The sequence below is a fragment of the Ictalurus punctatus genome, chromosome 7 (genome assembly GCF_001660625.3).
Source record: "Ictalurus punctatus breed USDA103 chromosome 7, Coco_2.0, whole genome shotgun sequence".
Lineage (NCBI taxonomy): Eukaryota > Metazoa > Chordata > Actinopteri > Siluriformes > Ictaluridae > Ictalurus > Ictalurus punctatus.
Window position 1 is genome coordinate 33,567,788 of NC_030422.2, and position 25,835 is coordinate 33,593,622.

Below are 25,835 nucleotides of genomic sequence, written 5' to 3' on the forward strand. Positions count from 1 at the left end.
AGTGTAGTGTTTTCAGTATAATCCCATCCCATGGAAATTTGAGCAGTTCATTGATTAATTTCCCCTCAGTCCAGTAGGTGGCAGTAGAACACCTTTCACCTGTGAAACCACCTCAAATCGAAGAAGACGACGAGCTGCAGGTTTTCCCGCCTGGACAGCTGTTCCATGTAACTTTTCTGCTTGAATGTTTACAATACAGTCTTTACAGGGACAGTTCAATCTGATCCAGTTTAAAAGAAAGAAGATCACTGAGGTGGATTCATGTGTTGATCTTTAAATCCTGAGGTAAGTTAAAGTGAAAATGGTTCTCTGAGCTGCTCGGTCTCAGCTAGAACACTGACTGGATCCTAGATGGATCTCTGCTTCATATCTAATAGCGTCTAGTGCAGATAGATGACTTGTACCTTTTAAATAAATAAGTATTTATATAAATCTGATCTCTAGGAATTCTAGTTGTATCATTTTCTTGACATTGCTGATGAGTAAACAAGTTACCTCAGCAAACATTTTCCTCATCGGTTAAGCATTATTATCCACCCTGGGTCTTCACAGTGTCGGGTTTTGGCAGACATTTGAATGAAAATTTAATTATAATTATGGACATACACAACTCTGAGTGACCAATAAACACAGCCAGCTCGAGCCTTTTAGGGCTTATATGTGCATTAAGGTGCGTTAAGCAAGGTAGTTCTAATACAGTTTAGGGGAATTGCAGTTTATATACAAACCTATTAACTGGAAAGTTTTACTGTTTAACTACATATTACACACCGTATTACCTCACTCTTATACACCAAGAGATTATAGACATGATGGGCTACAAGAAAATGTATGCAAAAATGTATTGTTGTATTATGTTTTTTGTTTTTTTTTTTTTTAGTTTGGATATATAAACACTATACAGTTGCAATCAAAATTATTCAACCTCCATTGCAAATCAGGTTTATTGTCAAAATTTATATGCTTTCAGCTGTTTGAAATGAACAAATCAAACAAAAGCAATTGAAATAGTTAAAACACAACGAATGATTCAAGTGGTTTCCCCAAATTCACCTGAAAAGCAACTTTCTCTGAAAAGTTCCAGTTTTGTTTCCTCGCTTCACAGAACAGAATTCCAAAACTTTGATCTGATTTTGAGTGACTTTTCTTGTGCTTTTGGGTCAGTAGTGGTGAGCGTCTTGGAGTTCTGGCATGGAAACCTTCTGCGTTTAGTACGCACCTTACTGTGCTCACTGAAACCTCAGTGCCTATTACCACCAATTCTCACTGCAGGTCTTTTACAGTCACTCGAGGGTTTTTCACAACCTGCCTTCTCAAAAAATCTTCTTGCAGCTGTTGATCGCTTCCTTTTTCATCCCTGTACAGGTATTTCAAGAATTTTCTGCTCCTAGCCAGTTCAGGTATTTTATGTGTTCCAGCTCAAGCACACCTGGTGCAACTAATGAACCCCTTGATTAGTTTATATCAGGTGTGCTTGAGACAACACCTGTTCTGCATATTTCTGCTGTTGTGAGCGATTCTATTCAGGGGTGAATAATTTTGAAACTGGAGAAGTCATTATGAGTTTCATTTTCAGGTGAATTTGGAGAAACCACTTGAAGCATTCGTTGTGTCAAACTATTTAATTTGCTTTTGTTTGATTTGTTCATTACAAACAGCTGAAAGTCTGCAAATTTTGCCAATAAACCTGATTTGCAATGGGGATTGAATAATTTTGATTGCAACTCTATATATTTCTTGGACTAAGATATAAATGCCCTCAATATTGACAAAAATACAGTGAGGGAAAAAAGTATTTGATCCCCTGCTGATTTTGTACGTTTGCCCACTGACAAAGAAATGATCAGTCTATAATTTTAATGGTAGATTTATTTGAACAGTGAGAGACAGAATAACAACAAAAAAATCCAGAAAAACACATGTAAAAAATGTTATAAATTGATTTGCATTTTAATGAGGTAAATAAGTATTTTACCCCTCTGCAAAACATGACTTAGTACTTGGTGGAAAAACCCTTGTTGGCAATCACAGAGGTCAGACGTTTCTTGTAGTTGGCCACCAGGTTTGCACACATCTCAGGAGGGATTTTGTCCCGCTCCTCTTTGCAGATCTTCTCCAAGTCATTAAGATTTCGAGGCTGACGTTTGGCAACTCGAACCTTCAGCTCCCTCCACAGATTTTCTATGGGATTAAGGTCTGGAGACTGGCTAGGCCACTCCAGGACCTTAATGTGCTTCTTCTTGAGCCACTCCTTTGTTGCCTTGGCCGTGTGTTTTGGGTCATTGTCATGCTGGAATACCCATCCACGAGCCATTTTCAATGCCCTGGCTGAGGGAAGGAGGTTCTCACCCAAGATTTGACGGTACATGGCCCCGTCCATCGTCCCTTTGATGCCGTGAAGTTGTCCTGTCCCCTCAGCAGAAAAACACCCCCAAAGCATAATGTTTCCACCTCCATGTTTGACGGTGGGGATGGTGTTCTTGGGGTCACAGGCAGCATTCCTCCTCCTCCAAACACGGCGAGTTGAGTTGATGCCAAAGAGCTCCATTTTGGTCTCATCTGACCACAACACTTTCACCCAGTTGTCCTCTGAACCATGCAGATGTTCATTGGCAAACTTCAGACGGACATGTATATGTGCTTTGTTGAGCAGCAGACCTTGCGAGCGCTGCAGGATTTCAGTCTTTCACGGTGTAGTGTGTTACCAATTGTTTTCTTGGTGACTATGGTCCCAGCCGCCTTGAGATCATTGACAAGATCCTCCCGTGTAGTTCTGGGCTGATTCCTCACTGTTCTCATGATCACTGCAACTCCACGAGGTGAGATCTTGCATGGAGCCCCAGGCCGAGGGAGATTGACAGTTCTTTTGTGTTTCTTCCATTTGCGAATAATCGCACCAACTGTTGTCACCTTCTCACCAAGCTGCTTGGCAATGGTCTTGTAGCCCATTCCAGACTTGTGTAGGTCTATACACATGTATTGACACCACCTTTCAATACAGACTGCTATTGGTGATGGTATTTAACCACTCATCAGTAACCACACCATTCACTTTGTGACACTTGGCCAGTATATTAGTTCGTAATTTAATATTTGAGGTTTGGGTAGTCTCATATAACAATTTTTTGTTTGTTTAGATAAGCGCACAGGAGCATCTTTACTTCCAGGTCAGGGAGTTGTCAATCCAAATCTCACTAGTAAATGAGGGTAAATTGCTGTTGAGCCCTGTCTACACGAGAGGTTTGTGTAAGAATGGTGAACGTAATCTTGACAAGTTTAAACGAAAACTTTGAAAGCATAAATAAAAACTCTTTACATAAATAAAAAAGGCAGCACATTCATAAACCATGATTAGTGAAAAGGAAGCTTAGAAAACTGTTAACAAAAAAATTCTGTTTATTTGAAGCGCATGTTAAATTTTTTCCCACTGAGTTAATTGTTTTCAGCTTGAGACTCAAAACAGTGTCATTCTTAAAAGTGTTGCACTCACAAAAAGGTTAAGAACCCCTGCTATTAGAGAAATGTAATGTGATAAAATATTATAGAATTTAATATTTATAGAAAAAAATTGCAATTATACAGAGCTGTACAGTGTACACAGAAACTATACAGTGTCCTCGTCTGATTGATCGAGAGTAGAAAATCCTCCTGAATCTCTCTGTGTTGGTCCTCAAGATCCGGTAGCACTTTCCTGGTGGGATAACTGAGAAGAGACCTTGTCCAGGGTGGTGAAAGTCCTTGACAGTATACCTGGCCCTGGTCCTGCATCGCTGAGTGTAAATGTCTGTGATACAGGGGAGAGAAGTCCAGATGGCCTTCTCCACTGATCCCACCACTCTGGACAGTGCCTTTCCGTTCTGGGCCATGGCACCTCTGAACCAGGTGATTATGTCCCCTGTGAGAAGACTCTCTACAGCTCCAGCGTTGAAAGCCGTCAGCATCCTGTGGGAGACCTTGACCCTGGCCAGACATTTTAGATGGTAGAGACACTGGCATGCCTTTATCACCAAGCTGTTTGTATGTGTTGTCCAGGAGAGGTCTTCTGTGAAATTGACCCCAGGGTATTTGAAGTTGCTCACCTTCTCGACTGTGGCCCCGTTGATCATCAGCGGGCTGTAGTTCCTCATCTGCTTCCTCCCATAATCAATAATCATCTCATTAGTCTTGGTTACATTCAGGGAGAGATTGGTATTGTGACACTGTGTGGAGAGGATGTCCACTTCCTCTAAGTAGGCCTTCACGTCGTGACGTTAGCCCTCATCACTAACTTTGCTGTTAGTGATGAGGCCTACCACCACTGTGTCATCGGCAAACTTCACCAACTTGTTGGAGCTGTGTTTGGGTCTAAGCAGCTGGGGAGGGAGGAGTAGACTTGGGCTGTAACCAGTTTTTCAAAGCATTTCATCACTATAGAAGTGAGTGCTACAGGACGGTATTCATTCCTGGAGGTAGGACAGAGGATTTTGGGGACAGGAATGATGGTGTAGGACTGAAAACACAGTTTGGTTGAGGGAGAGGTTAAAAATGTAGGTGAAGACTGGTGCTGCTTGGTTAACTCACATGTCTGGGGGTGTTGTTTGGGCTGCATGTTTTTCTGGTGTTAACTTTGTATAGCACCTATCTCACATCCAGTTCTGAAATGACCAGTCCTTCCTCTTCCACAGTTAGACCTAATGGTTCATACTAGAGGTCGACAGATTGATCGAGTTCAAGCCGCACCTATAACGATTGTTGGAACAATAGTTAATCTACAAAAATCTACACCGATAGTTTTTCCCCGGTTGTGTCGGTTGCCGGAGCAGCTGAGAAGGGTCTGCTGTCGTTATACAGTACGAGAGCGGCCACTAGAGGTGAAATAAAAACTATCACTGATGCCTCATGGTGTTTGTTTTGACACGGGAGACTACACTCTTCATGGAGCGGGATACTTCAGATGCAGATTTAAAACATTGATAACGAAAAGGATTTATTTGGAGTGTTACTTTTTGGTTCAGTTTGGATCTATATCTTTTATTTACTTTAATATTTATTAATAGTTAAATGCTCTAATACTCTTTGTAACCAGTCATTTATCCACGACCACCCACTTTAGTGCTAAAAATTCAAGTTGGTGAATTGGGTAGCGCTGTTCAGTGTGGCTCATTTTTCTGCTGGCAAACGCCACCGGCCTTAGTCTTTCTAGGTGTTCTTGATAAAGTACAGCACCAAGCCCTTTTAAGCTTGCATTGGTGTAGAGAAAGTAAGGCTTGTTGGCATCTGCAAAAGCTAACACTGGCGGATTGGTGAGGCACTAGATGATCTGGTAAAACACGTCAGTACAAGCCTGGTCCCACTGCATACCCTTTAGTGAGTTCTGTGAGGCGTCTGACAATAGCTGAATAGTTGGCTATAAACCTCCGATAATATCCACAGAATCCCAGGAAAGACTTCAGATCAGTGGGCCGAAGCCAGTGGGTGACAGCCTCAACTTCTCCGGGATCTGTACCAACGCCCTCTGCCGATACTATATGCCCCACATATTTCACCTTGGGTTGGCAAAACTGACATCTGTCCAGAGAGAACTTTCGTGCTACCTCCTCCAGTCTGTCCAGCACCTTGAGAAGCCTCTCTTCATGTTCCTCCAATGACTTTCCAAGACTATTAGGTCATCTAGGCAAACCAATACCTGGAGAAGGTTCATGTCACCCACTGCTCGCTCCATCAGTCGTTGGAACATCACAGGGGCTCCAGTGCTGCCCTGCGGCATTCTTTCAAACTGATAAAACCCTAGTGGCAGATAAAGGCTGTTTTTCTCCTTATCAGCTTCTGACATCACAATCTGGTAATATCCACTTCGCAAATCTAAGACTGAAAACCACTTGCTCTCTAACAAGCACTCAAGTGCATCATCAATGTGGGGAGTGGTATACTGATCAGGAACGGTTCGACTATTCAGTGTTCTGTAGTTTATGCACATTCTAACACTTCCATTCTTCTTTCTTGCTACGACTATTCGAGAGGCGTATGGGCTACAAGACTCCTTGATAATACCAGCTTTCAGAAGATCTTGTAAGTGTCTATATACATCTTAAATTTTCGCTGGCACTAATCGCCATGACCGCTCTCGGAAAGGTCTCGTGTCTGACAGTTGGATATGATGCTCTACACCCTTCGCTAGTCCCACATCCCACTCATGTAGAGAAAACACACTGGCTCGTTTTGACAGCTTTTGTCTGAGTCTAGTTTTCCACTGTTCTGGGATGGGTGAAGTTGATGCCATGGAGGTCAAACTCTGGTAAAGTCACATCTATTTTGGATGCAGGTTTTGGCTGAAAAGCTGGCATCACTGAATCTGCAGAGCAGAGGTTACCTCTGATTGTCCCAACTGGGAGGCTTGTATCTCTCATTGACTCATTGTGAACCAACACAGTGAAGTGCTCTCCATTTACTTCTGAACTAGGCACTACCATGGGTTGCAGCAGCAACCCAGCCAGCAGTGGGACAGTTTGTGAAGCTTCCACCATCAGCACTTATTTGTCCAAGGGCTTCTCTAACTCTACCTTACATACAGCACGGTGGTTACCACCAGCAGGTAAGGCCAAAGGGCTTGCCCCATCCTATTTCCTCTTCTCCCTCCCAGGCCACTGACACCACCCTCTGGGCTGGGTCTTCAGCTTGGTTACCCAAGGTTTGTGCGATATCCAGCCTGGCTGCCCCTATACACAGTTTAGCCAACCGCTTGAAGAGACTGGCATTGGTGCCCAGAATAAACGGAATCTGCTCTGGAGTTCTAGGGCCAGGACAGATAAGGGCGAGGATTGAGATGGACTCTTTGGACCCAGTCACACTCTCTGGAAACTCTGTCTACTACTATTTAGCCAAGATAGGGATAGCTAGTTTCACTTGGACCCCATATAGCCAGGCCAGATACAAGATGAATCATGACATTTGACAAGTACTGCTTATACCAGTCCTCAAAGATGATCGTTACTTGCGAGCCACTATCCAACAAGGCACTACACTGTTGGCCACTCACTCTCAAGTGTACTACAGAGGATGGACCTATTAACCCTTGGGGGAATGTCTTTACCTCCTACTGAAGTCAACTCACTTTTCTTGACTGAGCATATCGTACCAGTACTGTCATCTTCTTGGTTTTGTGATTGTCCCTTTTTGGCTTTCTTGAGAGAGCAAATTCGTTTTTTAATGACTCTGTTCTGATTTTCTGCATTCTGACACTTGTTGGCGAAATGTCCATTTTCACCACACCGGTAGCAGATGCATTCTTCTGAGCCTCTAAAAGGCTTATATGGCTGTTGGCTGTAAACTTGTGACTTGTTTTTTCAAAGCTGCTACCCCTTTAGTTTCACGGCTTTCAGACACAGGCATCTCGGCTACTGGACTAGTCCCGTTATCAAAGCCCCATCAAGAAGTGGCAGATGATGTCATTGAGGCGAACCTCGACTTCGGCTCTTTAATCTCTGCTTTCAAACTCTGTAAGTCAGTCTGACGACTATCCACGTCTGGGTTAGGATGAACTCTATGTGCAGACAGATTAACCTAGACTCTAGCGGCGATGAACTCCTCTTCAGCCCGAATCTTGGCCAGCAACTCTAAAAACATTGGAGGATTCTGCTTTTGCTCCCTTAGTTTTAGCTGAACTAGCATCAGCTCCAAATGTAAGGCACCCCAAAGTAGCTGCTCTACTCTGGCTGTATCCACACGACTAGCAGGAACACCCCCTTTAATAACCACCTTTGTCAGAGACTGCTCTAATCGCCTCAGGAAGTCTCACAGTTTCTCATATTGGCCTTGCTGCATTAGCCTAATATCAAAGTAGAGGTCTTCACCTGATTCAGCTGTTCCGAATGCACTCTCAATAGCATCCAAGCATTTATGAGGTGTAACGTCAGCATCAGCTGTCCGCACAGCTTTTACTACAGCTAGAGCTGGCCCTCTTTCCATAATCCTCAGTCACTTTTCTTTGGCAGAGCAGTCTATGCTCCATCACTTCTTCCCCTGCAGGAGCTGGTAAGGTGCCGGAGAACATCCTCAGGTGCCGATAACTACTATTCTCTCCTGAAGGCTTCTCTATTTTGGACAACAGGTCAACAACAGACGGAAAGATGGACTCAGCAGAGCCACTAAACGTTGATGCTTCAAGCAGGACTTTCAATGGAGTGTGTGCTTCTTCATCTAAAGCTGGAGCTTCAGTTGCCATGACAATAGGCCAAGCCTCATCGCTATGGGTGTGCATTACTTCATAAGGGACCTTGGTTGGATCAATCTTTTCTTTACATTCACACAGTAGTGTTAGTCGGTCAAGTGTTGTATTAAACTTTCTTCCTCTAACTCGCACTTGTCCCAAATCCTTGATAGTTTCCAGAGTTTCTTCTATCTGAGCAACTTCAAACTCTTTGGGGACAACTGCTAGCAATGTGTGGGTTTGATTGAGAGACTCCCCTTGACACCACTCTCTAAGCTCTTTCACCAGCTCTAATTTCACTGACTGAAGTTCCATGGGAATCTACTTTTGCCTATTGGTAAAATGGTATTGTGGTTGGGAACTCAAAAATAATTAGATAGATTCCAGCGGTGCCTCCAATTTATGTAGTGTCCCTTTGATGTAATACCTTTTACTTGAGGGAGCTACCCTGAGTTCTTTTCTATCTATCAACAGAAATACTAAATATTTACTCTTCTTTGTGTTTGGTGTTACTCGGCTAATGCCTTGGGATCCTCATGCATTCCATAATTATCCAATTAATAAATATACTCTTTTTTGAAATGTCCACTATATCCCCCCCATACAATGATATCTCTTATCACTGATTAATTGTCTATGATCTCAGAAAAATGGACTAATTTGAAGTGTATACACTAATGTGTAACCTTTAAGTCAGTAATCAAACCAATGTCTAAACCTTTAACAGTTTTACTAATATAGACACAGTATTTAACATGAAAATCAGGCATTAGACATTCAGCTTCAATTTTACATCATGTACAGTTCTCCGAATGCCTTAAGAATTTCAAATGTCACAACAACAGAAAAAGGTGTGCACAACACTCAAAAGATATAGGCTATTCGCCCAGATTAACCAACAAAAACCGGCATTACCCCATACAACAGACAAAATAATAATACCAAGTTCCCCATTGCAGGCCTGAATGTAGCTGGCGTACGTAGAAGCCTCAAACGAAATGGTTGCTTCACCACAAGGGCAAACACAAATAAATGGTACCTTGATCAAGAATGGGCTCACACTCATGCAGGGTTGTTGCAAGATAAGAAGAAAAGGAGCTTCACACAGGTAGTCATCTGCAAAGTCCACAGCTCCTTTCTCCGTGACAAACACAGTCTCTGCACCTCCAGTCGGCTGTTCGCTAACTTATTAGCAGAGTCCACGTGTGCACCACTTAACTTGCAGTGATGGTACTTGAAAGAAGAAAAAACCCGCAGCTAGCGAATTCACACTCCTTCCACATGCACGCTCTTCTCCCTCCTCCCTCTCGTGCCGTTTTTTTCTCAACCTTCCAGTGAACTGTAACTCCATCCTGATTGGTCCATTAACCCATAAACATAAACTTACACCTTTACATCCCTTTTTTCTGTACATACCTCACAGTATTATTACAGCATTAAACTCCTTATGACTGTAATTTTTCCCAAACAACTATTTAAGAACTTATTCAATGAATGAATCAATTTAAATAATGACACTATTTTCCACCTCGCTACAAGTCTCTTCAGATGTCTGAGTTTTCACCACCTCTCAAAAGCCATGCTTTAGAATGGGCTCTGTCAATTGTCCCGCCCATTATTGCAGTTATTTTGTGCTGAACCTAGTTCTATTTCCCAAAATATAAACAAATCGGTGATCCACGGCCCTATGCCACCAAGAGCTTACTGCTCCCAGTAGGACCAACATTGCTTAACAGATCTGAGAGGAGAGGTCATTGTGAGTGGTTGTTAAGATTGTGTTATGTTTGCACTGTACACTGTTATTAGTTTTTATTACTCTGTGTCTTGTTTATTTCCAGCAGTGTAGTGTAATGTTTGTATGTGTAAGTGTGCACTGTAGGATCACTATAAACCAGCAACAAATTCCTTGTATACTCAGGCATACTTGGCCAGTGTTAGACTTCCATGTATCTCAGGAATCTCAGATTATGCCTTTCAGATCTTCCGTCATGCCTTTCAGCCTGTTCTACAATTACTTCTATTAACTTTTAGTTCTGTGCTTAGAAAGTGTGGTTCTCCTCAGAGCGCTTCAGATCGATCTGGGGAGCCTAAATGAACAAACACTAACACATGCATGCTCAAGTAGACATCAGAGTTTATTCATGCAAACCAAGAGTATTTATACACATTGATAAGAAGCAGTGCGTGGACGGTTTCTACTGGTGCTGGGGCCAGACGTATTTAGACAAAACACACAGCACCCAGGGTCATACTACAAAATTATTCCACTACAATAAAGATGGCAAGTGATCAGCTTATTCAAAGAGACAATTGAATGTATACATTCATCATTGGTATTTGATAGCACAGAAACTATAGCCCACTATTCCCCGTATCCAAGGTGTCTTAATAGCAGTTCATAATATAAGAGTACATGATATAAGAGAATTTCCTTTCAGCCAGTAAAGCTTATTCTGATTCAGAAAGCTCGGATTTGGTTAGGCCATGGAAAAGCCTAACCAACCTTCTGGAAAACTGCTTGGCACCTTAGGAGGGGGAGACGAGACATTACAGAAGCTTAGCTAAGCGAGTGTAGGGTAGAGTTGACCATGTTGATATTGTTGAGCGAATGAATTAGCAGTTTTAGAAACTCTTTCACCCATGGTATTGATGCATCCCTAGCAATAATACATAGAAAAATTCAGCAGTTCATCATTGCACATTGAGATAATGTTGCTTTGTATTTTTTATGTTATTGACGTCCATTTTTTTTCTCTCTAGAGACAGAAGAATATGATGCTCACAAGACCTTCCAGTAGTCATCAAACGACTGCTACTATTCTTTGTATTATGACCAGTCAAGAACAAATGCACACAGAACTTCACATCTGCTCATATTGTGGGAAGAGTTTTACTCACCAGAGTAGTTTACAAAGGCACCAGCGCATTCACACAGGAGAAAAACCTCATCAGTGCTCTCAGTGTAGAAAGAGTTTCAATCAGAGAGGTCATCTCCAACAACACCAGCGCATTCACACAGGAGAGAAACCATTTATCTGTGTGCAGTGTGGGGCAAAATTTACTCACAAGTGTACTCTCAAAAGACATGAACGCATCCATACAGGAGAGAAGCCGTATCACTGCTCACAATGCGGAAAGAGTTTTGCTGACTTGAGTAGCTTCCAAAGACACCAACATATTCACACAGGAGAAAAGCTCTATCAGTGCTCACAGTGTGGAAAGAGTTTTAATCTAGAGAGTACTCTCCAACAACACCAGCGTGTTCATACTGGAGAAAAGCCGTATCACTGCTTACAGTGTGGGAAGAGTTTTAATCAAAGAGGTAATCTCCAACAACACCAACGAATTCATACAGGAGAGAAACCATTTATCTGTGTACAGTGTGGGGCAAAATTTGCTCACAAATGTAATCTCAAAACACACCAACGCATCCATACAGGAGAGAAGTCGTATCACTGCTCACAATGTGGAAAGGATTTTGCTGGCTTGAGTAGTTTCCAAAAACACCAACGGATTCACACTGGAAAGAAGCCGTATCACTGCTCACAATGTGAAAAGAGTTTTAATCGACAGGATGCACTCCAGTATCACCAGCGTATTCATACAGGAGAGAAACCATTCATCTGTGTACAGTGTGGGGCAAAATTTACTCAGAAGTGTAATCTCAAAACACACCAGCGCATCCATACAGGAGAGAAGCCGTACCACTGCTCACAATGTGGAAAGAGTTTTGCTGACTTGAGTAACTTCCAAAGACACCAACAAATTCACACAGGAGAGAAATCGTATCACTGCTCACAGTGTGGAAAGAGTTTTAATCTAGAGAGTGCTCTCCAGCACCACCAGCACATTCACACAGGAGAAAAACCCTATCAGTGCTCACAGTGTGGAAAGAGTTTTAATCACAGAGGTAATCTCCTACAACATCAGCGTATTCATACAGGAGAGAAACCATTCATCTGTGTACAGTGTGGGGCAAAATTTACTCACAAGTGTAATCTCAAAACACACCAACGCATCCATACAGGAGAGAAGCCGTACCACTGCTCACACTGTGGAAGGAGTTTTTCTGTCTTGAGTAGTTTCCAAAAACACCAACGTACTCATACAGATTAAAAGTTGTATCACTGCCCACAGTGTGGAAAAAGTTTTACTCACTCAAGTACTCTCCAAAAACACGAAACCATTCATGTGAGTGAGAAGCTGGGTTAGTGCTGAGCATGGGGGACGATTTTTCTACAGGCGTTTGCTTATATTTTGACCAGAGATTTAACAGTCCGTACAGGAATTCGCTGAGTTTTTGTGTGATTGTTGTGGCCAAAAATGCTTGATTTTGCTGCGGCCTTCTTCATAATTTGCGATGCAGCTTGTGGAAACGTTTGTGCTTTTTTTCCCAGAACACTACTTGAAATGGCAAATTTGCCATTGCATGAAATTATTTTGCATGGTTGCATTTGTTGGTAAAATGAGACCGTTAAGCTGTACTTATGTGCGATCTACGTGTATTAGGAGGGCTTTGACTGTGATGGGGACATATGATGTGTCTTGGTGAAAATCTACAGTTTTAAAATTACAAGCTCCTCAAAATATTGTGGACTTTCCTTGATTTTTCATTAAAATCGTTAAATCCTGGAGGGACACCCAAGTGTACCAACACTGAGTCAACAGTGTTTGACATTTGACAAAATATGACATTACATGAAATATTATTTTCCTGTAATTTACAGTAGTTCTATAAATTAGGCTTGTGCAGTATTTATTATATTCTTATTTCTTTCCATTATAAACTGCCTTCAAAAGTCTTGTATTTTTTCATAATATTCTAACCTCCACAACAGGATTTGTAGACTGAAGGTACTCTTAGTCCCTGACCTAATGAACCAGTTTATTGATGGAGACTTCAAAGCACTTCTGTAAGTCGTTCTGTATAAGGGCATCTGTCAAATGTGGTAAGTGTAAATGTCCTATCCAAAATTTGTAACACATGGTGGATCTGGTAATATAATATATTTGGCAGTAAACATCACTGGATATCATGTACGGACAATAATCTCATATTGCACAAGTTTAGTGTAAACTATAGCTACTGGCCTTGATTTCCAGTTGTTGGGTTACAGACCTGCAGAGATTTAATCAGAAATTCCCCAGTAAACACCTGCAGGTATAATCACCTAATATAAAATTAGTTATAACAGCTACACTCTTGAAAATTAAAGGTGATACCGCTATTTCCAATGTATCAGGGGTTTGTAGAATCACACTTGCATACATACATATATCAGATATAAAGACACTGAGGTTTGGAGAGTGTTTAAGTAGTTTCTTTGTATAAACTGGAAGCCAGTAAAATTAAACAGTCTAAGTCAGAGTAGTTTATCTAAGAATGGAAGTACAGCATAAAGTAGCAGAGATTAGAATTTAGCAGGTGGTATAGTGTGCATTCTGCTTTGTGGTATATAAATATGAAGTAGATCACGTTTACAATCTGGCCACCAAAAATGATTTTAAAAAATTTAATTGAACGAGTTGAAAAAAAAAGAGCTAGTGGCTTTTATTCCACTCATTGGCCAGAGTGGAGGAGAGGGGAGGGGAGGGGGGCATGCAACATACAACATACAATCTCAGTGTAATCCATATATAAAATAGGAATCAAGTGGATTTCATACATAACATACCGATTTGATTGATTTCAGTTTCAGGCTGTTACACCTTGAAGTTCAAAGGGGGTGAAAGATGCAAGACACTGTACAGTAAAACCATCATTTGGAAAATGTGTTCTTTTGGTAAAGAATTACAGTCTCCTTATCTTTTTTGTATCAATTCGTTAGTGTGTCCAATTCATTTGTAAAATGAATATGTAACCGAAATGCTTATAAATAAACACATTTAAGAGGAGTTGTTGATTTATTTATTTTTTATTGATCTGTTAAACTGATTTTAATTTCGGTCAAGCTCACGTGACATTGGACTAAGTATACAGGTGCATCTCAAAAAATTAGAATATTGTGGAAAAGTAAATATTTTCCTGTAATTTAATTCAAAAAGTGGAACTTGAAGATATTCTAGATTCTTTACACATAAAGTGAAATATTTTGAGCCTTTTTTCATTTTAATCTTGATGATTATGGCTTACAGCTCACGGAAATCAAAAATCCAGTGTCTCAAAATATTCTAATAAAGAAATTATAATACGTAAATATCGACCTGAGAAGACTCTAATCAGCTAATTATTTCCAAACAGCTGCGAAGGTTTCCTGAGTCTTTAATCTCTCAGTCTAGTTCAGCATACAACCACAATCACGGGGAAGATGAAAGTAAATGTATTTCATTTGGAAATCAAGGTCCCAGAGTCTGGAGGAAGAGTGGAGAGGAACAGAATCCAAGCTGTTTGAAGTGCAGTGTGAAATTTCTACAGACAGTGATGATTTGGGGTGCCATGTCATCTGCTGGTGTTGGTCCATTGTGTTTTCTCAAGTCGGGAGTCGATGCAGCGTCTACCAGGAGATTTTAGAGAACTTCATGCTTCCATCTGCTGACGAGCTTTATGGAGATGCTGATTTCCTTTTCCAGCAGGACTCACCACCTGCCCACAGTGCCAAAACTACTAGTAACTTTTTTACTGACCATGGTATTACTGTGCTTGATTGGCCAGCTGACTCGCCTGACCCGAACCCCATAGAGAATCTTTGAGAAACACCAGACCCAACAATACAGACAAGGTGAAGGCCACTATCAAAGCAACCTGGACTTCCAGAATACCTCAGCAGTGCCACAGGCTGATCGCCTCCATACCACGCCACACTGATACAGTAATTCCTGCAAAAGCTGCTTTGTGACATTGTCCATTGTTAAAAGCGCTGTATAAATAAAATTTAGTTGAATTGAATAGCTGTGTAACAGGGTAGTGTTTCCAGTATAATCGCATCCCCCGAAGCAGCTCTTTGATTCATTTCCCTCCAGTCCAGTAGGTGGCAGTAGAATACCTTTCACCTGTGAAACCACCTCAAATCGAAGAAGACGACGACCTGCAGGTTTTCCCGCTTGGACAGCTGTTCCATGTAACTTTTCTGCTTGAATGTTTACAACACAGTCTTTACAGGGACAGTTCAATCTGATCCAGTTTAAAAGAAAGAAGATCACTGAGGTGGATTCATATGTTGATCTTTAAATCCTGAGGTAAGTTAAAGTGGAAATGGTTCTCCGAGCTGCTCGGTCTCAGCTAGAACACTGACTGGATCCTAAATGGATCTCTGCTTTATATCTAATAGCGTCTAGTGCAGATAGATGACTTGTACCTTTTAAATAAATAAATAAGTATTTATATAAATCTGATCTCTAGGAATTCTAGTTGTATCATTTTCTTGACATTGCTGATGAGTAAACAAGTTACCTCAGCAAACATTTTCCTCATCGGTTAAGCATTATTATCGACCCTGGGTCTTCACAGTGTCGGGTTTTGGCAGACATTTGAATGAAAATTTAATTATAATTATAATTATGGACATACACAACTCTGAGTGACCAATAAACACAGCCAGCTCGAGCCTTTTAGGGCTTATATGTGCATTAAGGTGCGTTAAGCAAGGTAGTTCTAATACAGTTTAGGGGGGGATTGCTGTTTATATGTAAATCTGTTAACTGGAAAGTTTTACTGTTTTACTACATATTACACACCGTATTACCTCACTCTTATACACCAAGAGATTATAGACACGATGGGCTACAAGAAAATGTATGCAAAAATGTATTGTTGTATTTTGGATATAAACACACACACACACACATATTTATATTCTTGGAATAAGATATAAATGCCCTCAATATTGACAAAATATATCAATTGAATGCATATGTAAGAATAAATTATGTTTTATGTATATATTATTATAAAATTATGTATTTAGGATAGGAAATACACATATATCTTGGACTTCATTAACAGGTTAAAGATACTGATTATATATATATATATACACACACAGGAATAGAAAAATAAGAATTAGAGTAGTAAAAAAATAATAATAATGCTAATATGTACACTATGACCACCACAATGTATGTACAGATGAATACAAATTTGAATATATACAGATGTGTAACACCTTGTTTATATACATGTGTGTGGATAAATGGATTATTGCGCAGGTAACAATAGAGGGGTGAGCAACAAATAGTAATGTGTGGTTTGATGATGCAAAAAAAACAGCTAGCAGTGCTACATTATGTTGTTGTTGCATTAAAGGGTCTGACTGCTGTAGGGATGAAGGACCTGCGGTAGTGCTCTTTCTTGCACTGAGGGTGCAGCATCTGATGCTGAAGGAGCTGCTCAGGGACCCCAGTATCTCATACAGGGGGTGAGAGGAATTGCTCACGATAGATGTCATTTTAGCTAACATCCTTCTCTCCCCCACCACCTCTATGCTGTCCAGAGGTTAGACAGGGCAGAGCTAGCCCTCTTAACCAGTTTGTTGAGACGTTTCCTGTCCCTCTCTGTGCTCCCAATTCCCCAGGAAACTACTGCATAGAAGATGCCTCCACAGTGTCATTGAAAGTTTTAAGCAGGGTCCTGCACACACCAAAAGACCTCAGTCTCCTCAGCAGGTGGAGACGACTTTGGCCCTTTTTGTACAGGACATCTGTATTTGTGGACCAGTCCAGTTTATTGTTGAGGTGAACACCCAGGAATTTATGTTTCCACTTTCGCGATGTCAGTACCCTGGATGCTCACCGACGTAGACTAGGTTGGCTTCCTACGGAGGTCGACTACCATCTCCTTTGTCTTGCAGGCGTTGAGGCAGAGGTGGTTTAATTCACACCAGTTGACAAAGTCAGCGATGACCTCCCGGAATTCCTGATCATTCTCCTCTGATACTCGTCCAACAATGACCATATCATCAGAGAACTTCTGCATGTGGCAGCTGTTAGTGTTATGCCTGAAGTCCGCTGTGTACAGGGTGAAGAGAAATGGAGCAAACACCGTACCCTGCGGTGTTCCAGTGCTACTGACCACCACATCAGACATACAGTCCTGGAGCCTCACATACTGTGGTCTGTCAGTGAGATAGTTGGTGATCCATGCAGCCAGGTGGCAGTCAACTCCAGCTCCCAAAAGCTTCCCCCTAAGTAGTGATGGCTAAATTGTGTTGAAAGCACTGGAAAAATTAAAAAAACATGATCCTCACAATGCTCCCAGTATTCTCCAGGTGTAGAAATGATCTGTGCATCAGATAAATAATGGCGTCCTCAACCCCCATGCCTGGTCGGTAAGCAAACTGTAGGGGGTCTAGCTCTGAGCTCACTTGGGTACACAGTTGTCACAGTACAATTCTCTCCATGGATTTCATCAGGTGTGAAGTCAAGGCCTGAAGTGGTTTGGCTCACTCGGATGTGCAATTTTGGGTACTGGATCCACACAGGAAGTCTTCCACAGTACTGGAACTTGCGCTAGTCTCAGGCTCAGATTAAAGATGTGCAGGATGACCTCACTGAGCTGATCTGCACAGTCTTTAAGCAGTCTGGAGCTGATTCCATCCGGGCCTGTGGCCTTTCTTGCCTTGATCTTCTTTAGCGCCTTCTTCACCTGATTGAGTGTCAGAGAGAGACTGCAGGGGGGAGTTATTGGCGATCCCTGGTGAGTGGTATTAGGGGAGGGGTGTGAAACCTCCTCGAGTGAGGGATGGTGAGCAGTGGAGAGGTGTGAGCTGTGTAATGCTGATATCTCAGAAACTCTGAGGTGTGAGTTGGATATTGGGCTACTAAGTTATGAAATTTGGTGCACAATTATAGGACGGTCTCCACGTTAATCATAGCAATTTTTGAGTCTCTACTTCAAACCCTTTAGTGCCACCAACTGCCTAAATTTGCAACCATGTTTATGTTAACTTTTTAACCAGGGGTAGCTACAAAAATCTATTTTCCTCTGATTCCTTGGCTCAAGACGATTCGCGTGCACCCTATGACGTCATTTTCCATTATGAAAATTTTTGCACCATTTTGAATTTTCTGAAAAACCTACTTTTTCGAACTTGTCCTAGGCGGTTTGTCCGACATCATCTAGAGCCATTTTCAATAAAAAAGGATTCACAGAATTTTGATAAACCATACCATTTCTGAATGGTGCTTCAACGAATTTGATGGACGTGAGGGTATATCTCCATAACACTTTGAGGGATTGTGATTAAACGTGGTTATTGTCATCTCATTAGGCCCTGAGGTTAGCTGCAGTGTTTGGAACAGCATGACCTAGTGGTCATGAGATATGAAAAATGCACATTTTCGCTTATAAATTCTGAACAGTTTGTCTTAAAATCATCAAATCTGTCTCATTAGATTCAGTGGGGTATACCAAGACTAACAATATGGCCATTTTGGATGTCAGCTATTTTGAATTTAGTCATAAAATGCTGTATTTTACAAATGATTTGGTATATCGTTACGAAACACTGTAGGGGTCTTTGACACCAAAAAAGTTTCGGGACAGCGCCCGAAAAATTATAATGCTGTTTCCAGAAATGCTAATAACTATTGACCCCTTTTGCCTTTTGTCATGAGACTCTCCTTGATAGATTCATCATTTCTGCCGAGAACAGTGATACCAATTATGTCAATATTGAGCAAGCTTCCTGTCAGTCATGTTTAAATGATTTGAAAACCTACTTTTTTAAGCTCCTCCTATATTGTTTGTCCAATTTGCTGACACTCAAGACAAAAAGTTATTCAAAGAATTTTGATAAACCATACCATTTTTGAATGGTGCTTTAAGGAATTCGATGAAGAATGTGCAAAATTGAACTTGAGTCTGTATCTCTGAGACACTTTGAGGGATTGTGACGAAACCTGGTACATGTCATCACCATTATAGTTTCAGCGCACTGCCCCCTACTGGTCAGGAGACAAGATATTATACAAGTTCAGCCAAACATGTGTGGTGAGTGTTGATATTGGTGAGAAAATGAATTAGCAGTTTTATAAACTCCTTAACCCATGGTATTGATTCATCCATACCAATGAAAATACATAGAAAAATTAAACGGTCCTTTATGGGGCATTGGGATAATGTTGCTTTTGTATTTTTTGTTATTGACTTCCATTTTTTTCTCCCTAGAGACAGAAGAACATGATGCCCACAAGAGAGTCCAGTAGTCAACAATCGACTGCTACTATTCTTTGTATTATGACCAGTCAAGAACAAATACAAATGCACACAGAACTTCACATCTGCTCATATTGTGGGAAGAGTTTTACTCACCAGAGTAATTTACAAACGCACCAGCGCATTCACACAGGAGAAAAACCTCATCAGTGCACACAGTGTGGAAAGAGTTTTGCTCAACTTAGTAATTTCCAACAACACCAGCGTATTCATACAGGAGAGAAACCATTTATCTGTGTACAGTGTGGGGCAAAATTTACTCACAAGTGTAATCTCAAAAGACACGAACGTATCCATACAGGAGAGAAGCCATATCACTGCTCACACTGTGGGAAGAGTTTTTCTAATTTGAGTAATTTCCAAAAACACCAACGAATGCACACAGGAGAGAAGTCGTATCCCTGCTCACAGTGTGGAAAGAGTTTTAATCTAGAGAGTAATCTCCAACAACACCAGCGCATTCACACTGGAGAAAAACCATATCAGTGCTCACAGTGTGGGAAGAGTTTTAATCACAACAGGTCTCTCCAGCGTCACCAGAGTATTCACAGAGGAGAGAAGCCGTATCACTGCTCACAGTGTGGGAAGAGTTTTAACCGAGAGTGTAATTTCCAAACACATCAGCGCATTCACACCGGAGAGAAACCTTATCAGTGCTCACAGTGTGGAAAGAGTTTTAATCAACAAAGTGGTCTCAAAGCACACCAGCGCATTCACACAGGAGAAAAGCCGTATCACTGCTCACAGTGTGGGAAGAGTTTTAATCGACGGAGTACACTCCAGTATCACCAGCGAATTCATACAGGAGAAAAACCATTTATTTGTGTACAGTGTGGGGCAAAATTTACTCATAAGGGTAATCTCAAAACACACCAGCGAATCCATACAGGAGAGAAGCCGTACCACTGCTCACACTGTGGAAAGAGTTTTGCTGGCTTGAGTAGTTTCCAAAGGCACCAACAAATTCACGCAGGAAAGAAGTCGTATCACTGCTCACAGTGTGGAAAGAGTTTTAATCTAGAGCGTGCTCTCCAACAACATCAGCGCATTCACACTGGAGAAAAGCCTCATCAGTGTTCACAGTGTGGGAAGAGTTTTAATCAAAGGGGTAATCTCCAACAACATCAAAGAATTCATACAGGCGAGAAACCATTTCTCTGCGTACAGTGTGGGGCAAAATTTACTTACAAGTGTAATCTCAAAACACACCAACGCATCCATACCGAAGAGAAGCCGTATCACTGCTCACAGTGTGGAAAGAGTTTTGCTGTCTTGAGTAGCATCCAACAACACCAACGGATTCACACTGGAGAGAAGCCATATCACTGCTCACAATGTGGAAAGAGTTTTAATCAACAGAGTACACTCCAGTATCACCAGCATATTCATACAGGAGAAAAGTCATATCACTGCTCACAGTGTAGGAAAAGTTTTACTCACCCGAGTAATCTCCAAAAACACCAGGCCATTCACATGAGAGAGAAGCTGTGTTAGTGTTGATAGTGTGGGAAGATTTTTGTACAACTGTTTGATTATATTTTGAACAGAGATTTACTTGTTTAACAGTCCATACAGGATTCCGCTTTTTTGTTTTGCGATCGTTGCGCCCAAAAATTCTTCATGCTTGAATTCAACTTTAAATGTTTGCCGAATTTTTTTGTGCTTCTTTTTTGCGGAAAACTACTTGAATTGGAAAATATGCAGTTGCATGAAATGGTCTTTCGCAGTGATATTTGTTGGCGAATGAGACCTTTTGGCTGTACTTCGGTGTGATGCACGTGAATCGAAGAGGGCTTTGAGTGAGTGTGTCATGATGGCGTCACATGATGCGTCTTGGCGAAAATCTGCGTTAATTCTGAAAAATTGCAAACTCTTCCCAATATTACAGTGTTTCCTTGATTTTGTGTAAAATCATGAAATCTTGGAGGGAACAACACCGAGCCAGTTTTTGACATTTGACAAAATATGACATTACATGAAATATTATTTCCTGTAGTTTACAGTAGTTCTATAAATTAGGCTTGTGCAATATTGATTTTATACTAATTCCTTTCCATTATAAACTGTCTACAACAGTCTTGTCTTTTTTCATACTATTCTAACCTCCACAACAGGATTTGTAGACTGAAGGTACTCTTAGTCCCTGACCTAATGAACCAGCTTGAGCACTAATATAATAATAATTTAATATAATATAATTGGCAATAAACATCACTAGATATCATATAGGCACATATTGCACAAACCTAGTATAAACTATAGCTACTCGCCTTGATTTCCTGCTGTTAAGTAAAAGACTCCAGAAATTTGATTGGAATTAGTTATAGTAACAGCTACATTCTTGTTCTTAGGGTGAAGAATTGCAGTCTGCTCTGTCTGTCTGATCTGTTTTGTATGTAAATTCATTTGATATGTCCAATTCATTTGTAAAAATTTAAATATAACCCAAATGCTTACAAATAAACACGTTTAAAAGGGTTTTTTTTTTTTTTAATTGATCTGTTAAACTGATTATTTTGGGCAAGTGCATTTGACACTGGATTAAGTGTAATGTGATGAGAGAGAACTGAGCATGCAAGCAGTAACAGTCAAAGCAGAACTGGGGAAAGGAATATTTCTAATATATAAAAGAATGGTTGGTCAGGTAACAAGGAAGGAAAGGGTGTTTACTAGTCTGTTAACGTCACAGTTGTTTAAACACTAAACATGATAAGAAATTACAATATGAGGAGGTGTGGTTAATCTCAGGCACTTGAGATGATGAAACATGTATTTATGCAATTGATAACTGAATTCTTGAATGTTCATTTTCTATAACAGCATGGCCCTGGCAATAATTCTGGCTGTAACAAAAATTATTTAAAATTAAATTGGTTCAAGAACTTTCGACTGTGTTATTAGTAGAAAAAAGTAATCAAATTCAGGGAGAATAACAGTGGTGTTACACGACCCTGGCATGGATTATTTTCGTTCAACTGAGCAGCTTGTTTTTTATTCCTAACCTAATCAGTATCAAGGTGTAACAGTGGCCGCACAATGGTTCCTGTGTGTGTGTGTGTGTGTGTGTGTGTGGTGTTTCACATGTTCTCATGTTCATGTGCGTTTTCTCCAATGACCAAAAACCTGCAAGTGCTTGGATGCTAAATTGCCCCAGGTGTGAATGTGGGTGTGTGTGAATGGTGCCCTGGGATTTGCACTGGCATCCCATCCTGGGTGAAATCTTCCTCCTTGTGCCCAGTGTTACTAGGATCAGGCTCTGGATCTGAATGAATCTGATTCGGTATCAGACAGAGAGAATGGTTCATTTACAAAGTCTACTAGAGGGAGAACACTAATGCAATCAATCGATCAATTAAAAAAGGCACTCTGTTACTACTTAGAGGGTTATTGGGCATAAAATAGGATTTAGATTGATATTTAATATCCTTTCCCACAGTCCAGTCCAGTAGGTGAACATTTTTGGACTGGTTAAACACCTTTCACCACCTCAAATCGAAAAAGAAGTGCTGCAACTGGATGATTTTGGCCCGTATGTAACAGCATCTGGTGCACATGGCTTAACCCATCCTTGCCCTTGAAGGCCTTTTTTTTAGAGGCTCCTTATATACTATGCTAAGACCATTACCTCACCTGTTTCACATCACCTTCTTATTTCAACTTGTCACATTGCTTCTCATTTGTAAGTCGTTTAGGATAAATGTGTCTGCTAAATGTATAACTGTATTAGTCCTAATTTGCCCCTGTCCCAAATTTCTTGGAACGTGTTGCATGCATCAATTTCAAAATAAACGTTTATCTTCAAAAAACTATGCAGTTGATTAGGTGAAACATCAAATACCTTGTCTTTATACATTTTTTATTTAAATACAAGTATAAGTACATTTACACATCACTCCTCTTTGTTTTTATTAGCATTTTCCATACTGTCCCAACTTTTTTGAATTGGGGTTGTATTTCTTAACCATTAATGATTTGTTTATAGGTATATAAAATAATATTAAATAATATATTATATAATATCCATCCATCCTCTATACCGCTTCTTTTCAGGGTCATGGGGAACCTGGAGCCTATCCCAGGGAGCATCGGGCACAAGGCGGGATACACCCTGGACAGGGTGGGGTGCCAATCCATCGCAGGGCACACTCACATACACACTCACACACCCATTCATACACTACGGACACTTTAGACATGATAATCAGCCTACCATGCATGTCTTTGGACTGGGGGAGGAAACCGGAGTACCCGGAGGAAACCCCCACAGCACGGGGAGAACATGCAAACTCCACACACACAGGGCCACGGTGGGAATCGAACCCCGACCCTGGAGGTGTGAGGCAAACATGCTAACCACTAAATAATAATAATAATAATAAATTAATTAAATGAATGAATGAATACATAGAAGAAGAAAAAATTAAGAGAAACTTAATAAAAGTAAAAATATAGTTATATAAGAAGAACTCCCCCAAAGAACTCTGGCACCACTGTAAGGTCCTCAATAATAGCCAGTAAGGGGCTCCTTGTCTTATGAAGGGATCCCAGCGATCTTTTTGAAGAGTGTTTTAATTTTTCAAGTTGGATGCATTGTAATACTCCTCATATCCAACCATTGTGTGATGGAGGAGAGGCATGCTTCCATTTAAGGTGGATGGCATGCCTAGCCAGCAAAGTGGTAAAGACAACGACACAGTGCACTGTGGTTGGTGTAATCTGGGTTGGAAGAAGGCCAAACAGCACAGTCAAAGGATTATGGGAAATGCTGGTATTGAAGGCCTGTGAGAGAGTTCTAAAAACATCTGACCAGTAGTCCATTAGCATCGGGCATGCCCATGACACATGAAGAAGATCAACTGGAAATAGTATGCTTCTGTTACAGGTATCGCCTTTCTTAGAAAATATTTTGACCAGTTAGGGGTTGGTGAAATAGGCTCTGTGGAGCACTTTACATTGTATTAGGGCGTGTCTAGCACACACCGAATGAACTAGGCCAACAATGTCTTTCCACTGGTCATCAGAAACGTCGATGCCCAAATCTTGCTTCCAAGATACTTTGAGGCAGTCAATCGGAGATGGGGTTAGGGAACTTATTCTACCGTAAATGGTCGATATCAGCCGGCTTTGACCAGGGTAGAGGGTAAGAAGTAGATCAAGCTCTGATTCTGGCAGGGGGCAATTGGGGAAATGGGGAAACAGCTTTTGAATAAAATGCCTCACTTGGGGAAAAAAAAAAAACAGAAAAGATGGATGTTTGGTAAGTAGAATTTAACTGACAGGAAAAGAAAGAAGATAAAACTTAATTTTCATACAAGTTGTTCAGAGTAGAAAGACCCTTAGCTGCCCAAATATCGAAGACACAGTCTGAGAGAGGTGGGGAATAAGTTATTATTTAAGATTGGCATGTGAATCAAAGCTTTGTGTAAACCGGATTGTTTCTTGAATTGAAGCCAAATCTTAACAGTATTGGTGATTATTGGATTGCTTGGAATTTTGTGTACCTCAAGAGGGATTTGGGAACAGATCTTAGAAAGTAAAGAACGAGAGGCATTGCCTTTAAGGCCAATCCAGTAAAGGAATTTATTAACATTAAATGCCCAATAGGAATGGCAAATATTGAGAAGCACTAAATCCTCTTCAGATTTGGGAACCTGGAGAACCGATTTCCTGATGCAAGACGGCTTGTTATTCCAACGGAACTCATTCAGTTGCTGATCCAACCTAGTAAAAAAAAGTCCTTATTTGTAAGTAGTTTTGGATAAAAGCATCTGCTAAATGAATAAATGTAAATGTAATTATATGAGATGAGAATATGTGCAGTGATTTACATTTTGACTCAACCACTAAAAAAAAACACAATAGATTTAATACGTGGTTACAAAGGCATGTGTCATTACAGGGGAAGATCCATTTGTCCAAGGTTGAAGGAATCTCCAGATCAATTTATGTTTATCACTTCATATACTTTCTAAAATTGTTCAAAATTACTTTTTGACTTTATTTAAGAAAAGAGGTATTATGCAATAAAGAAGTAAAATTGGTTGACTTGTTCAGATAGTAGTGGTCATAACCTCTGACTAGAGATAATATTACTCTAATTAAAGTGTGTACAGATCTATGGGGACTAAAGAAAGTACTTTTTAGAAAAGGGCAAGCATGGGGCGGTCATCTAAACAGTATTAGTCAATTTCCTCTGTCTAATGACCAAGACTGGCGAGTTTGTGACCGTGAAATCCGCGTACACTGCCGGCGCGAGACTCTAAGCGACATGGAATCCGAACAAACGAGCACAGTCTAAGTAACTGTTTAAATAGCTAAACTGCTAAATAGCATAAACTGAAACACGCATTTAACCTTCGGCTGCACCTATTTCCATCTTTGTTTATAGGAGAGCAGTGGGCTAAGTAATGAATCCTTTATATTTTAACCCTACAATATGTTGGCCTTCAGCCTCCCCGGTCTGTAGCTGTAATATGATAGGGGAGACCTGAGTGGTGG

At 40.7% G+C, this 25,835-nt stretch overlaps 1 protein-coding gene across 2 annotated transcripts; it reads left to right on the plus strand.

The window, feature by feature from the left end:
- Window positions 1–60: 60 nt before the first annotated feature.
- LOC108267085 (zinc finger protein 850) lies at window positions 61–21,815 on the plus strand. 2 transcript variants are annotated; one of them, XM_053681209.1, is made up of 3 exons: window positions 61–285; window positions 10,946–12,256; window positions 19,422–21,815. In XM_053681209.1, exons 2-3 carry the CDS (start codon window positions 10,958–10,960, stop codon window positions 20,829–20,831), a joined length of 2,709 nt encoding a protein of 902 aa, XP_053537184.1. In that variant the 5' UTR covers window positions 61–285; window positions 10,946–10,957; the 3' UTR covers window positions 20,832–21,815. The 2 variants fall into 2 exon arrangements, with proteins under 2 accessions (XP_053537184.1, XP_053537183.1); XM_053681208.1 differs by lacking the exons at window positions 61–285; window positions 10,946–12,256 and adding an exon at window positions 15,181–15,361 and having other exon boundaries at window positions 19,292–21,815.
- Window positions 21,816–25,835: the final 4,020 nt, after the last annotated feature.